General features: G+C 56.0%; 2 protein-coding genes across 8 annotated transcripts in view; both read left to right on the top strand.

Annotated features, from left to right (window-relative positions):
• The first annotated feature begins 224 nt into the window (after positions 1-224).
• Positions 225-8727, top strand: man1b1a (mannosidase, alpha, class 1B, member 1a). Of its 2 annotated transcripts, none has more exons than XM_086171061.1 (14): positions 225-435; positions 2304-2438; positions 3793-3901; positions 4138-4328; positions 4415-4533; positions 4620-4711; positions 4806-4994; positions 5198-5346; positions 5438-5626; positions 5809-5999; positions 7142-7262; positions 7431-7625; positions 7706-7837; positions 8012-8727. In XM_086171061.1, exons 2-14 carry the CDS (start codon positions 2337-2339, stop codon positions 8219-8221), a joined length of 1989 nt encoding a protein of 662 aa, XP_086027187.1. In that variant the 5' UTR covers positions 225-435; positions 2304-2336; the 3' UTR covers positions 8222-8727. The 2 variants fall into 2 exon arrangements, with proteins under 2 accessions (XP_086027187.1, XP_086027188.1); XM_086171062.1 differs by having other exon boundaries at positions 235-435; positions 4418-4533.
• A 4109-nt stretch (positions 8728-12836) lies between these two features.
• Positions 12837-15133, top strand: part of whrna (whirlin a) — a 27586-nt gene continuing 25289 nt past the window's right edge. For 4 of the 6 annotated variants that reach the window (XM_086171063.1, XM_086171065.1, XM_086171064.1 and 1 more), the window contains exon 1: positions 13355-13956. In XM_086171063.1, coding sequence (XP_086027189.1) covers positions 13363-13956 — 594 coding nt within the window. In that variant the 5' untranslated portion in view covers positions 13355-13362. Of the gene's footprint in view, positions 13957-15133 lie in introns of all 6 variants that reach the window. The other 2 variants (XM_086171067.1, XM_086171068.1) reach the window with 2 other exon arrangements.

Consider the following 15133-nt stretch of genomic DNA (forward strand, 5'->3'; position numbering starts at 1 on the left):
AAAAACCAAAAAATATAAAATTTGAGGTCTGAGATTCCTTGAGAACCACCAAGTTAAGTACATGTTACATTCCCCTCGCGATTTGTTTATGGTTATTTTCTTTCATTTATTTTTTCTTTTCTTTTCTTTTTCTCACACACCTTTAAAAACAAAACAAAAAACAAATATCCGGGTTCCGTGTCATGTGATCGATGACGCAGCGCCTCCTCCGCCCCTCCCCTCACTGCTGCCCCCGGTCCTCCTCACGTCCTCCGGAGCGGCCCGGTGTCCCGGTCCACGGCCGGGGGGGACGGCGCGACACCGGGAACGGGCTGGGGCTCCGCCGGGGAGGCGAGCGGCGAGCGGCGAGCGGCGGCCGGTAACCGGAGAGTAAGGCGGGGGCGGCGGAGCGGCGGAGGCTGGCGGGTTAGCTTGGCTGGACAGAGGGTTAGCTTGGTAAGTTTGGGAGCGCTAGCTGGGGTGGACAGAGGGCGTTAGCATGGTTAGTTTAGGAGGGTTACCTTAGTTAGAGGGGGTTAGCATGGTTAGTTTAGGAGGGTTACCTTAGTTAGAGGGGGTTAGCATGGTTAGTTTAGGAGGGTTACCTTAGTTAGAGGGGGTTAGCATGGTTAGTTTAGGAGGGTTACCTCAGTTAGAGGGGGTTAGCATGGTTAGTTTAGGAGGGTTATTTCAGTCAGTGGGGGTTAGCATGGTTATTTTAGGAGGGTTACCTTAGTTAGAGGGGTTAGCATGGTTGGTTTAGGAGGGTTATCTTAGTTAAAGGGGGTTAGCATTGTCAGTTTAGGAGGGTTATTTCAGTCAGTGGGGGTTAGCATGGTTATTTTAGGAGGGTTACCTTAGTTAGAGGGGTTAGCATGGTTGGTTTAGGAGGGTTATCTTAGTTAAAGGGGGTTAGCATTGTCAGTTTAGGAGGGTTACCTTAGTTAGAGGGGGTTAGCATGGTTAGTTTAGGAGGGTTACCTTAGTCAGCGGGGGCTAGCATGGTTAGTTTTGGAGGGTTACCTCAGTTAGAGGGGTTTAGAATGGTTATTTTAGGAGGTTATCTTAATTAGAGGGGTTAGAATGGTTGGTTAAGAAGGGTTATCTTAGTTAGAGGGGGTTAGCATGGTTAGTTTAGGAGGGTTACCTCAGTTAGAGGGGGTTAGCCGGCTTAGTTTAAGGGATTTAGCATGGCTGGTTTTTAAGGAGTTTGCCTGGTTAGTCTCAGGGAGTTTGCTATCTCAGAAGTAGTCGGCTTGATTACTGGGAAGGAGTTAGCTGGGTTAGTTAGAAGGAGTTACCTGGAATAGCTGGGTTAATCGGGGGGGGCTAACCGAGATAATAAGGGGATTTTGCTTTGTCAGGTGAAAGGGGATAGCTGGCTTAGAGGGGTCGGCTTGGTTGGTTATAAGTAGTTAATTACTTTGAAGGAGTTTGCTGTGTTAGTAGGAGTTAGCTGGGTTACTAAGAGGCAGTTAGCTAGAAGGATATAGCTGGGTTAGTTAGAGAAGTATGCTGTGACAGTAAGACTGGGTTGGTGTGTTCGCTTGGTTGGTTAGAGGAGGTAAGCTGGGTTAGTTATTCTGAGATATCTGGGTTATTTAAAGTGTCTGTCACTTTAGGTCAGTTATGAAGTGTTAGCTGGGATAACCAGAGGGAGTTGGCTGGGTTAGTTTGCTAACATCCCTGATCACGGACTGGTTAAAACAGGTTGGTCACCAGCCGCTCACCTCGGCGCTGGGTTTGGTTTTGAGGTTAAGAACGGAGGTCTGGTTCTGGATGGAGCTCCTGGTGGAGGAGATCTGCTCCCGTGTGGTGGGAGGTCACGCCTGATGTTTGACCTGGTCAGTCAGACCAGGACCAGACCAGCGGGTGGACCAAGGTGAGAAGACCAGAAGACCAGGTGTTTGGATGGGATGAACGGGGATCACGAGGGCGTTCTGCACTGGAGCACGGGTTCTAAGTTCTCGTGCACATTGGTCTTCTGGTGGTGAGGCTGGTTCTTTCCCGAGGCCTCCTCAGATCTTACTCCTCCACTCGGCGGTCACACCAGGAGATGTTTGAGCTTCTTGTCTCAATGTGATAAGTAGTGATGCAGGTTCTTGCTAGGCGGGGGTGAAAGTAGCACTAGATACCTCCAGGTTCTCCTGGTCCACCCGTGAGTGTTCTAAGCTCTGCGGCACCACCCTGGTCCAGCTGGTCTCCATCTGGCCCGGGTTCCTCTGTGGATAGTAGGATGTAGACCTCACCCAGATGGTCAGAAGACCTCAGACCTCCTCCTCCTTCTCAGGAGGTTCCTCACCATGTTCCTTGTCCTGCCGCAGCTTCTATGACGGACGTCTGCACCCCCGCTGAACATGTCCCCCCCCCCCAGAGAGGACTTCATCTCCCTGACCCTCAGCGACCCCGACGGACACGCCTACAACAACGGCAAGCACCGCCGGAAGTCCTGCTGGAGGGTGAGCACACACACACACACACACACACACACACACACACACACACTGTAGATGTTCTTTTATCTTCTAACAGGAAGCTCTTTGTCCTTTGAGAACTTTCTCCAATCAGATCTTCTCCAATATGCCGGAGATGCTGTGGATGATTGTGTGTGTGTGTGTGTGTGTGTGTGTGTGTGTGTGTGTGTGTGTGTGTGTGTGTGTGTGTGTGTGTGGTTAGATCTTTCAGCCTGGAGGTGGAGGACAATCTGCAGGAGATTAAACCTCCTCCCTCTGTTCCTCTGAAGAAACACCAAACAGGAAATCCTTTTAACTGGAAAAATGAATCTCACAGGGCTTCAGTGTGTGTGTGTGTGTGTGTGTGTGTGTGTGTGTGTGTGTGTGTGTGTGTGTGTGTGTGTGTGTGTGTGTGTGTGTGTGTGTGTGTGTGTGTGTGTGTGTGTGTGTCTCTCATTGCATCCATTTTGTTTTGGTTTTGAGAAACCATCATCTGTTACATGACATGTCAGAGTCTTTCCTGCTTTGTCCTCCACCTGGTTCTCCTGTGATGGTGGAACATCTGCACCTGGTTCTCCTGTGATGGTGGAACATCTGCACCTGCTTCTCCAGTGCAGTGGCATGTCTGCATCTGGTTTAATTGTGACTGGGTTAGAATATCTGCGCCCGGTTCTCCTGGTGATGGCAGAACTTCACCTAGCTCCTCCATGATGGAGGTAGAACATCTCCAGATGGAGCTCGGTGGTCGTCCTCCTCCAGGAGGTTGCACCTACAGCCCCCTGCTGACCACCTGGACCTACTGCAGGATCACTGGATCCAGTGTTGTCTGTCCTGAAGAGAAGAAGAAGAAGGAGGAGGAGGTTCCTCCTGTTCTCCATATGAACTCAGAATCCTCAACCAGATCATAATGTCATGCCTGAAGACCAGGTTGTGGTCAGAACCTGATCTGAAGATGTTCTTCTGTAGGCCGACATGTCTGTTGCCCGGGTGAAGGCTGGTGCTGCCCAGGAGTTAATGAGAAGAGGCAGCACTTTCATCTCCTCAGGGTTCTCCTCAGACAGCAGAGGGGCTTCTCTGATAGACTGGGATGGATGGATGATGGACAGATGGATGATGGACAGATGGATGATGGATGGACAGATGGATGATGGATGGATGGATGGATGGATGATGGATGATGGATGATGGACAGAAGAAGTGATGGATGGACAGATGGATGGATGGATGGATGATGGACAGATGGATGATGGACAGAAGAAGTGATGGATGGACAGATGGATGATGGATGATGGATGGATGGATGGATGGATGGATGGATGGAGGTCTTCTCAGGTCTCACACAGTCTCTGTCCACCTGCAGAAATGGAAGCAGCTGTCTCGCCTCCAGAGGAGCCTGATCTTCTTCCTCCTCGCTCTGCTGCTCCTCTTTGGACTGCTGTCCTACCCAGGCATCATGGGGCAGTGGAGAGGTAACACACACACACACACACACACACACACACACACACTTTCTCAGAATGTTCTCATGTTTCGTTCAGCTCCCTCCTGGCCTACAGAACCTCCCAGATGTTACAGTGGATGTACTTCTGGCTTGGTCTTCTGTCTATGTTTACTGTGTGTGTGTGTGTGTGTGTGTGTGTGTGTGTGTGTGTGTGTGTGTGTGTGTGTGTGTGTGTGTGTGTGTGTGTGTGTGTGTGTGTGTCAGGCCTGTCGGACAGGGAGGACTGGCTGGAGATGAAGGATCTGCCTCCAGGTGTGAAGCCGGTGTTGGTTCCATCTGCAGGTAGATCTCCTGCTCCGGTGGGGGGTCCAGGTCTGGGACCAGCTGTGGCTCCAGATGTTCTGATGGAACCCAGAGGACCAGACATCCCCATCCTGGAGAAACCCCCCGTGAAGGTGGGTTTCACAGGGCTGAGCTGCTGGAGGAGCCACCGTGGTCCAGGACCTCCTGGCACGCTGTAACACTGTGTGTGTTTCCACAGAAGAAGGTCTTCCTCAACAAGAGAGGTCCTCCGAGCCTGTTGAGATCAGGAAACGTCTCAGACACCCAGCGGGCGGCAGAGGAGGGCGAGGAAGAGGAGGCGGAGAAGAAGATCGTCAGGTGGTAGTTTGTGTCAGGGCTCGTGTCTGCTTGAAGGTGAAGACCACGGATCTGATCTTCTGCTCTCCCATCAACCGTCCGAGCAGCTGGCGAGGAGCCCTGGTGGAGGCGGAGCAGGCCACCGAGCCCCCGGCCTCCGCGGCGCCGGACAAGCTCGCCGAAACCCTCCCGTTGTCCGGTCAGTGCCGAGGCCGGACCAGGACCACGAGGTCCAGAAGCCTGGAGCAGGCGGTGCAGGAGATGCTGACGCCTCACCCTGCCTGCGCTTTCAGGTGGAGCGGCGTCGGACAGGCTGGAGGCCGTCCGCCAGGCCTTCAGGCACGCCTGGGCGGGCTACCGGACCTCCGCCTGGGGCCACGACGAGCTCAAGCCCATATCCAAGTCCTTCAGCGAGTGGTTCGGGCTGGGGCTGACCCTGGTGGACTCCCTGGACACCATGTGGATCATGGGCTTGAAAGAAGGTATGCTTTCAGAGCCGCTCCCGTTCCATTGGTAGTGAAGGTGAGCTGAAGCAGGAGCGGTGGCTGCTCGTCCTTGAAAGCAAAAGGACTACAGATCATGAAGGTCTTCATCGGAGAGCAAAGAGCGCCGTCACCCTGGTGAAGACCTCCAGGAGGATCTGACCAGGCGCGGGACTCCTCGCTTACTTCATGTCTCCAATCAGAGTTTGCAGAGGCGAGGCAGTGGGTGGAGAAGGAGCTCTCCTTCAACAGGAACGTGGACGTCAACCTGTTTGAGACCACCATCCGAGTCCTGGGGGGTCTGCTGAGCACCTACCACCTGTCAGGAGACCAGCTCTTCCTGGACAAAGCTGTGAGTCCAACGCAGCGTCCGCCAATCCCAAGGCCCCTCGTGGTCATGTGACTTTCGCCGACGTAATTCAGTTCCGTCCGTCCTCCTGAAGAAAGACCTCGGCGCCAGGTTGATGCCGGCCTTCAAGACGCCCTCCAAGATCCCCTTCTCCGACGTCAACATCGGGACGGGGACGGCCCACCCCCCCCGCTGGACCTCCGACAGCACGCTGGCCGAGGTCACCAGCATCCAGCTGGAGTTCAGGGAGCTGAGCCGCCTGACCCACCAACCCGTCTACCAGGTCAGAACCCAGCAGAACGTTCTCCACCTGGTCCCGGGGAGCACCAGGAGGGGAGCCGGGTTTCTGACCTTCTGACACGGACACGGAGCTTCTCCCTGGAGAACCTGTCGAACGCTAGTCGAGAGAAAACCAGAGCTGATCCACGATCTTCACACCGGCCGCTCTCTTCCTACCTTCTTCAGGATGTGGTGAACAAGGTGATGAAGCTGGTCCACAGGCTGCCGGGCAAACGTGACGGCCTGGTGCCCATGTTCATCAACACCAACAGCGGGCAGTTCTCCCACAAGGCCGTCTTCACCCTGGGGGCCCGAGCAGACAGCTACTACGAGTACCTCCTCAAGCAGTGGATCCAGGGAGGCCGGGTGGAGGACGAGTGAGCTCCCGACACACACACACACACACACACACACACATTGATCAGTCATTGGTATAAACACACAGATACCGCTAAACAAGCTCCTCAGCTAAGAGGTTTAAAGTAACACGTTGGAAACATAAAGTGTAAACAGGTGTCACCCAAGAAGCTTCAAGTAGCAGATGTTACCTAACAGGCGTTAACTAACTCATGGTTGCACAAGAGGCGTAAAGTAACTGATGTCAACTAACAAACCAAACTAACTGGCCTGAACAAACAACTTTACAGGTGGAATCAGTGTCGACTGAACGGGTGGAAAGTAACACGTAAATAAAGAGACGCAAAGAAACTGATGTAAACAAACAAATGTAAACACAAACATGTAAACAAGCAGACGCCAACTTACAAGTGTAAACAAGCGCTAACTAAAGTGTAAAGTAACGGGCGTCAACTTAAGAGGCGTAAAAAACAGACGTCAACCGAGAGGCTTAAAAAAACGGACGTCAACCGAGAGATGTTAACAAGCAAGTGTAAGGGAACTGGTCTGAACTGTAAAACTAACAGGTGAACACAACCAGCGGTAAATAAACCTAGCAGCTAACTTCAACCAACAAACGTGCACAAGTTAGTGTGAACTTTAGACAGTCGTCAAGTTAAGAGGCGTAAAGTAACGCAGGTAAACAAACCGGCGTGGCTGAGAAGATGGTCGGCCTTTTTCCTAGAGCACCAGTGGTGGTCTTCAGCAGGAGATCCCGGTGATCCAGGACCGTCTGGTCTTGTTGTGTCGCGGCAGGTTTGAGGGAGATCCGGTTCCACACCGAGGTCCCCCTTAGTCCCGCTGAAGGTCTCACAGGTCTGAATCCGCTTCTCTGACGAGACCCTGACCCGCACCATTTCGCCGTCTGCAGAGGTCCTCTGATGGATTCTCTGGACCACCCATGAAGCCTAGTGGCCTCCACTGATGTTTGGACCTCCAGACGGTCGTCCTCCTGCGGGGGGGCGGAGCTTCTGACGTGGAACCACCTTGAAAAGCAAATGTTTTCAGGAACCAAATCAACTGACGTCAAGTCCAGATGAACGAGTGAAGCCCTGGTGATGCCTCCTACCAGCACACACCTACTCACCTGTGTGTGTGTGTGTGTGTGTGTGTGTGTGTCCAGGCTGTTGGAGGACTACGTCCAGGCCATCGAGGGAGTGAAGAAACATCTGGTGAGACAGACGGGTCCAAACAGACTGACCTTCGTGGGAGAGCTGTCACACAACCGCTTCAGCCCCAAGATGGTAGAGTGTGTGTGTGTGTGTGTGTGTGTGTGTGTGTGTGTGTGTGTGTGTGTGTGTGTGTGTGTGTGTGTGTGTGTGTGTGTGTGTGTGTGTGTGTGTGTGTGTGTGTGTGTGTGTGTGTGTGTCAGACGGTTCAGACCATCTCCCTCTTGGTGCTGTCACCTCCAGGACCACCTGGTGTGCTTCCTGCCGGGGACCCTGGCCCTGGGGGTCCACAACGGGCTCCCGGGGGACCACATGGTCCTGGCGGAGCAGCTGATGGAGACGTGCCACCAGATGTACCTTCAGATGGAGAGCGGCCTCAGTCCTGAGATCGTGCACTTCAGCCTGCAGGCCGGCGACGGGCTGGACATCTTCGTGAAGGTAACGCCGGAAGACCCCCGACCCTTCCTGGCGCCGTGGGGTCATCGGTTCTCTGACGGCTTTGTCTCCTGGACCTCCAGCCTGCCGACAGGCACAACCTGCTGCGGCCGGAGACGGTGGAGAGCCTCTTCTACATGTTCAGGTTCACCAAGGACCCCAAGTATCAGGACTGGGGGTGGGAGATCCTGCAGAGCTTCAACAAGTACACCAAGGTACGGACCCCTCCAACACGCGAGTGTCCGAGTTCCTCCGCAGGACCTGGTTCGGGGAGAAGGTGGGAGCTGGGGTTCTCCAGAGGGACAGGTGGTCCAAGACGTGTGCTGAGGAGACCTCCTCCTGGAGAAGCAGCGTCTCCAATGGCTTCTCCCGTGTCCCTCGTCCCGCAGGTGTCCGGCGGAGGCTACAGCTCCATCAACAACGTCCGTGACCCCGCCAACCCCGGCCCTCGGGACAAGATGGAGAGCTTCTTCCTGAGTGAGACCCTGAAGTACCTGTACCTGCTGTTCTCCACCGACGAAGACCTTCTGAGTCTGGACCGGTACGTCTTCAACACGGAGGCCCACCCCCTGCCCATCTGGGCCCCGCCCCCCAAGTGACCGCGCCGCACGCCGCATGCCGTTCCCGCCTCGGCCTCAGGGTCAACCAGCCCGGACCACCGGGTCCACAGGTGGTGGTGGTCCACCTGAAGGCTCCTGCTGGAGCTTCTTGCCTGGACTTTACCAAGGAAAGGGTTTGAGACTTTTTTGGAACTGTTTGTGGGGGGAGGTGGACATTTGGGCCGGGGGTTCTTCACCGACCACCTCAGGTGCTTGAAGGTGCAGGACCCGGGGATGGAAGGTCTACTTCAGCCCTCCGGACAAGTGGTTCTTCTGCGGACGAGTGGCTCCTCAGAGTCACTGGGACAGCGTAAAGACCTCCAGGTTCCTGTTTGACCTCTGACCCCGACCCCCCCTCGGACAGGGACGGCGTGAGGGGGTTCTCCTCCCCAGAAGGCCCCCCGCCAGGTCCTGATGTAGAGTCCAGGTTCTACCTCAGGTCCATCTCAGCTCCGTCATGAAGTCCAGCAGTCAAATGTATTTCACAATAAAAGTCACTCAGAAGATCTTCTGTTTGAGCCATGAAATGTAACAGTGCTTCCCGTCTCCTGCCAGAGGCTGGAGGCCTGCAGGTGGCGGCGGTGAAGGTCCAGGTCTGGTACAGAGGGCCGTGTTGTCATGGAGACCGCCTTGGCCTCGGTGCGTTGTCATGTGAAGGCGCCTGGTAGCTCCGGCAGGAAGCATCTTCATGTAGCTGGACGAGTGATGGACCTCCACCGTCCGGCCTGCCGTCACGCAGCTCCACGGGGTTTCTCGTGAAGGACGGCCGTCCTGGTGTTTGTCCGGAGAAGGTCAGCGATGGTTCTCTGCCTTTGGCCTCCTGCCTGGGAGCTCCAGGTGCTGGAGAACATCTAACTGCAGTAGGAACAGGAGGGAAGCTTCTGGAAACAGATGTTTGATAATTCCCACAATATTTGGACAGTTTGAACCTCTGGAAGAGAAGAAGAATCCAGCCTCACAGGTAGCTGGAGGTCCAGGATGGACACTGAAGCCTGCCGTGTTCTCTTCCTCCTGGTGGGTTGAGGAGCATGGTGATGGTGATGGTGATGGTGGAGGTGGAGGTGGAGGTTCTCTCTCATTAAGGTCTCGTTCATCCCGTCACGCTGTGTGAGAACATCTGCCGTCCTCCTCCGTCCAGGAAGCTCCTGCGACCAAACCATTCCAACTGACAGACGGCCTTTCTGCTGCTGAAGGTCCACCTGACCGGGCTGACCTCCGCTGACCTCCGCTGACCCCAGCTGACCCCCGGTGACCCCCGGTGACCCCTGCTAGCTGTGATGCAGCTGAGGCTCCGCCTCCTGGGTCATGTGACCGAGGAGGCGGAGCCTCAGCCCAGTCATTGGCAGATGAATGGTGTTAATCTTCTCAGCCTAATTACACTGCTGTTCAATCAGAACACACACACACACACACACACACACACAGCAGATGAGTGTGTGTTCTCAAAATAATCAGTAAGGTTGTTGAAATCCATCCATAAATTAGTCAGCCTGGGTTCCTGCTGAGTGTGTGTGTGTGTGTGTGTGTGTGTGTGTGTGTGTGTGTGTGTGTGTGTGTGCTGGGGGGGGGGGCTTCTTTAACAATGAGTCCAATTTCACACTTTCTTTTTTCTTCTTTTTCTTTAATCTCAGCAGAAGTGGATTTGTGGGGAGTAGTTGGTTGGTTGGTGTGTGTTTGTGTGTGTGTGTGTGTGTGTGTGTGTGTGTGTGTGTTTTCAGTTCCACCAGCAGCCACGGTGTGTCAGCAGTGAGTCACATCTCCTCCCTGCTCAGCTTGGTCAGATGTTCTGGTTTCCGTGGGAACGGTTGCCTGGTCTCCACCGATCTCCTCCCTGGGTTCATACGTTAATCCACATGTGCTCCGATCTTCTGCGCCGCCTGGAGAGCCGGGAGCTTCCTGATCCATCCAGAAGGTGTGGTTTCACCCAGAGACGAGCGCTCCTCGGGGACGGATGTTCTGCGTGTGAAGGGCTGGTCTTCTCACATTGTGGATAATCACATCCTAATCACAAGGTGTTAAGGGGGGGGGTCTTCTCCAGAAGGTCCGCTTCGATCCGACAGGTTCTGCTCCATCTGCACTGTGGGAACCATCTCAGTTGGTAGAAGGTTCGGTCCGGTTCTCAGGCTGAACGCTCCACCCAGAGGAACCCTGGGGGTTCTCAGCAGGAGAACCCAGGTTCTTCAGCCCACGGATGAGAACAGAAGAAACAACACAGGAGGTCCTTCATGCTTCCCTCATGCTTCCATCCTTCATGTCTCCATCATGTGTCCATCATGTGTCCATCATGTGTCCATCATGTGTCCATCCATCCCCTTGGGGGAGTCGACTGGCTTCCTGGAGGAAATGTGAACTGAGCAGGTTCACACTGTGTTTGTGTGTGTGTGTGTGTGTGTGTGTGTGTGTGTGTGTGTGTGTGTGTGTGTGTGTGAGAGAGAGACCCCCCTGATCTTCCCCTGTGTTCTCCAGCCGTCCTTGAAGGCACCGTGGCTGCAAACCCTCCCCCAGAAAGGCCCTCTGACTCTGTGGGAGGTCGGACTCCAGACTGACTGCTGCTAAGCCTTTGGAGGCGTCTGCACACACACACACACACACACACACACACACACACAAACACACACACCAACCCGCTCCCCCCCCCCCCCCCCCCGCCTGATTATCTTCTGACAGAGACGATGCTCTCAAAACAAACGAGCCACGAGCGTGAGGAGTTTGTTAGGGTTTAACTGCCGAGCCGATCGATCGGCCGATCAAACATCTGAGCAGAAGTCCTGATCGATCTCTCCGGGTCCTGCCTGGGTTCTCTCAGGGTTCTCTCAGGTTCTCTCAGGGTTCTCTCAGGTTCTCTCAGGTTCTCTCAGGGTTCTCTCAGGTTCTCCGTCCTCGGCCCACACACTGAGAGCTTGTTGGGTGAAGAGAGTGACTGGCTGGATGATTGACGGGTGACCCTTCAAGGTGAAGCCCCGCCTCTGTCAGCGCCAGCTGTGATTGGCTGTGGTTCTCCAGCGGGTGTCAGATCTTCCAGAGGTCATCTCTGGACCGTTGACCTCAGATTATGAAACCAGCAGATTAAGTCTGTACAGGGCAGGTTTCAGCCCCACAGGTGACGTCCACTTAATCCCTGGAGGACGAGCCGGGTGGAGACCACCCTGCACCTCCTCCACCATCTCCATCATCATCTCCTCCATCTCCACCATCATCTCCACCAACTCCACCCCCTGGTGAGCTGAACGGTCATCCATGGACAAATAGGAGAATCAATCACATGCAAACACAGCGGGGCTATTTGTGGATGTGGATCAATGCCATTTAGTGTGTGACAGTGGGTGACTCACACACACACACACACACACACACACACTGACACACACACACACACACTCTCACACACTGACACACACACACTCTCACACACTGACACGCTCAGAGGATTTAACATTAATCCTGGCCTTTATAATCTGGTAACCTTGAGAGAAATGAGATCACCTGGTGATCTGATGAGTTTTTGTGTTTTCCACCACAACCAGTCCTGAGGCTTCTGAGATGGAGGTGGAGGTGGAGGTGAAGGTGAAGGTGGAGGTGAAGGTGAAGGTGGAGGTGGAGGTGGAGGTGAAGGTGGAGGTGAAGGTGGAGGTGGAGGTGAAGGTGGAGGTGAAGGTGGAGGTGGAGGTGAAGGTGGAGGTGGAGGTGGAGGTGAAGGTGGAGGTGAAGGTGCAGGTAAGAACCCCCAGATCATCTTGCAGGGGCAGGTGGAACCAGGTGAGTTCTGGATGGAACTCCTCCACATGTTTCCTGTGGCGTCTGTTAGCCGTTAGCTTAGCATGCTCCTGGTCTGAGGAGGTCAGCGATGTTGATGATGGTGATGAAGATGATGAGGAGGAGGAGGAGGAGGAAGGTTGTCGTCACCCCATCAATGTTTGGTCCAAACCCTTTTCATCTTCTGACACACTTTTATTTCTTCCATGGCTGTAAATGTGTTTGCTAATGTGTTTATTTTGTTTTTTTTCTATTCCTGGTGACCTGCTGAAGGCTGGTGTGAGCATCGACCGGAAGTCTGCCTGGTCCACTTCCTGCCGGTGTGTGAGTGGGTGGAGCCGCGGGTTGCCAGGGGCGACCAGGTGAGACAGGATGACGGAGACGCGCGCTCTCTTTTCTCTGCAGAGAAACAGGAAGTGGCTCAGAATCAAACAAAACTTGAGGCGGCAGTTTTTTACCTTCCATTATTTATTGGCCTGTGTGTGTGTGTGTGTGTGTGTGTGTGTGTGTGTGTGTGTGTGTGTGTGTGTGTGTGTGTGTGTGTGTGTGTGTGTGTGTGTTTGGGGCAACCGTGAACTCAACACCACTTGCCCCCCCCTCGGTCTCCATCTGTCACCTGTTAAGTGACTGACGTCACTTCCGCTGTGGAAGCTCGGAGATCAGCGAACTTCCGGTCTGTCCGCTTTCAAGTTAAGAGCCGAACGGTCGCGCGGGTGTTTTCCCGCCGCCGCCGCGGCCGCACCGGCGCCGATCGGACGCCATGTTTACCGACACGTCGGTGGCGAGCACGAGCACGAGGCCGCGGCCGCGCGGCTCGGGCGTGTGCGCGGTCTAAATAATGCAACGGCTCCGCGCGGGCTGCGTCACTTCCGGCGCGGAGACACGGACGGACGGACGGACGGAGCGCGGCGGCGCCGGTGCGTCGCTGTAGTAACGGCGCGGGACCGAGACCGGAGGCACGCCGGTGCACGCGCGGGACGTCAAAACACTTCGCGAGAAGCACGGCGTGGACAAGTTGAGCCTCGGAGCGTGGACGCAACTTTGCTGCCGCGTCCCGGGAGGCTTCACGGACCGGAGCGGGACGCGATCACGGACCGGAGCGGGATTCGGTCCCGGACCGCAGCGGGTGACGTTCCCGGACCGGGAGCGACGCGTGAACTGACCGGAGTGTGACGCGTTCACGCACCGGAGCGGGAGCCGTTGAGGGACCGGTGCGGGAGCGGAGCGGGAGCTTCCTCCCGGTGAACGTCCGGTGAGCGTCCGGTGCCCCCCCCCCCTTTAACTTCGTGGCAGCGATGGATCGATGAAGATGATCGGAAGTGATTGACTGACGTGACCGACCGATCGATCGATCGTCGCCCCGCCATGCCCTCGCGCCCGCCGCCGCCATGAGCCGGGCGGACGCGGAGCGCGCGCCCTCGCCGTCGGCGGGCTCGGCGGCGGGCGCGCGCGCGCTCTCCGCCAACGTGCGTCGGCTGCACCGCGCGCTCCACGCGCTGCTGCGCGAGCCGGAGCGCGCGCAGTTCGCGCACTGCCTGAACGCGTACCACGCGCGGCGCAACGTGTACGACCTGGTGCGCACGCTGCACGTGCTGCTGGACGCGCCCGCGCGCCGCCAGCTGCTGCCGCTGCTGCGCGCGGTCCTCCCGCGCGCGGACCAGCCGCTGTTCGAGCAGTACACGTCAGAGGGGCTGCTGCTTCGCGCCGGCGCGCCGGGACCCGGACCGGAACCGGCGCCGGAAGCGGAACCGGAAGCGGAGCCGGAACCGGAAGCGCCGCGCCGCGTCACCATGCGCCGCCGCCGCAGCAACGAGGGTCTGGGCTTCAGCATCCGCGGCGGCGCCGAGCACGGCGTGGGCATCTACGTGTCCGTCGTGGAACCCGGAAGCCTCGCCGAGCGCGAGGGCCTGCGCGCGGGGGACCACGTGCTCAGCGTCAACGACACGCCCTTCCTCAGGGTCACGCACGCGGACGCCGTCAAGGTACGTGCAGGAGCAGGTGGAGGGGAGGGAGGTGGAGAAGGTGGAGGTGGATGAGATGATGGAGGTGAAGGAGTTGGAGAAGGTGGTGGAGCTGGATGACAGGAACAGGTGGAGAAGATGATGGAGGTGAAGGAGGTGATGGAGGAGGATGAGAAGCAGAGGAGATGCGGGTTTGTTGGCCCAGTGTTGTTTCAGGAGAACCCATGAGGTCCAGGAGGTCCAGGAGGACCCGGTCCGAAGGTCTGCTCGGCGGCTCCGAGCGGATCCGACGAAGGTCCCGACGAGAAGAACCCCGGGCGGCTTCTCGTCCGAGTTCTGCTGCGACGGCCGAGTCCCGGTTCTTCTTCCCGCCTCCCGTCCTCCAGGCCGAGGGAGGAGGTGCGTGAGGACCTCCTCTGAGCTTCCCATGAGGTCAGGAGAAGCAGAACCTTCAGAATCTTCAGAGCCGTGACTTTGACTCCATCGAGATCCAGATCTCCTGGACGTCACGTTCAGACGAACCGGATGGAAGAGGATCTCCAGACGCCGGACAAGTTCTTTTACAGAACCACCTGACTGGACCGCTGAGGTGCAGGACCAGGATCCAGGCGGGTCTGAAGGACCTCCAACACGTCTCTTGGTCCTTCACTCCATTTGTGTCCTGGAATGAAAAGGCAGTGAAGTTCTGCAGGGTTCAGGGTTCTCCTCAGGGTTCTCCTCAGGGTTCTCCTCAGGGTTCCATAATCCAGTTGTAGGAGAACCATCAGTGATCTTCATCTGTGGTTCCTGGAAGCTGAGCTCTGATTGGCTGAGGGTGAGAAGCTTCTCATCATCATCTGCACCTCCTGCTCATTGGAGTGTGTTTGAGTGTGTGTGTGTGTGTGTGTGTGTGTGTGTGTGTGTGTGTGTGTGTGTGTGTGTGTGTGTGTGTGTGTGCGCGCGCGTGTGTGCGCGCAGATTATCCGTACACTAATCCCCCTCGTGTTATCGCCCCCCCTCTGCTTGGGGGCGTGGCTTCACACTTGGCTCCGCCCACCTGTCCATCAAACGGCCCCCTAGACCTGCTGGGGTCTAATGACCTTTGACCCCAAACCCTCCTCCTGATCAGTATTGATCGATCATCAGTATTGAAGAGGCGGGTCAGTTATCCCGTGCACGTTCCACACCGTCGATCGCTCTGATGGCGTCTAACTTCGGG

Source organism: Fistularia commersonii, chromosome 23 (genome assembly GCF_037954325.1).
Source record: "Fistularia commersonii isolate RoL2024-O1a breed Wild chromosome 23, RoL_Fcom_v1.0, whole genome shotgun sequence".
Taxonomy (NCBI): domain Eukaryota; kingdom Metazoa; phylum Chordata; class Actinopteri; order Syngnathiformes; family Fistulariidae; genus Fistularia; species Fistularia commersonii.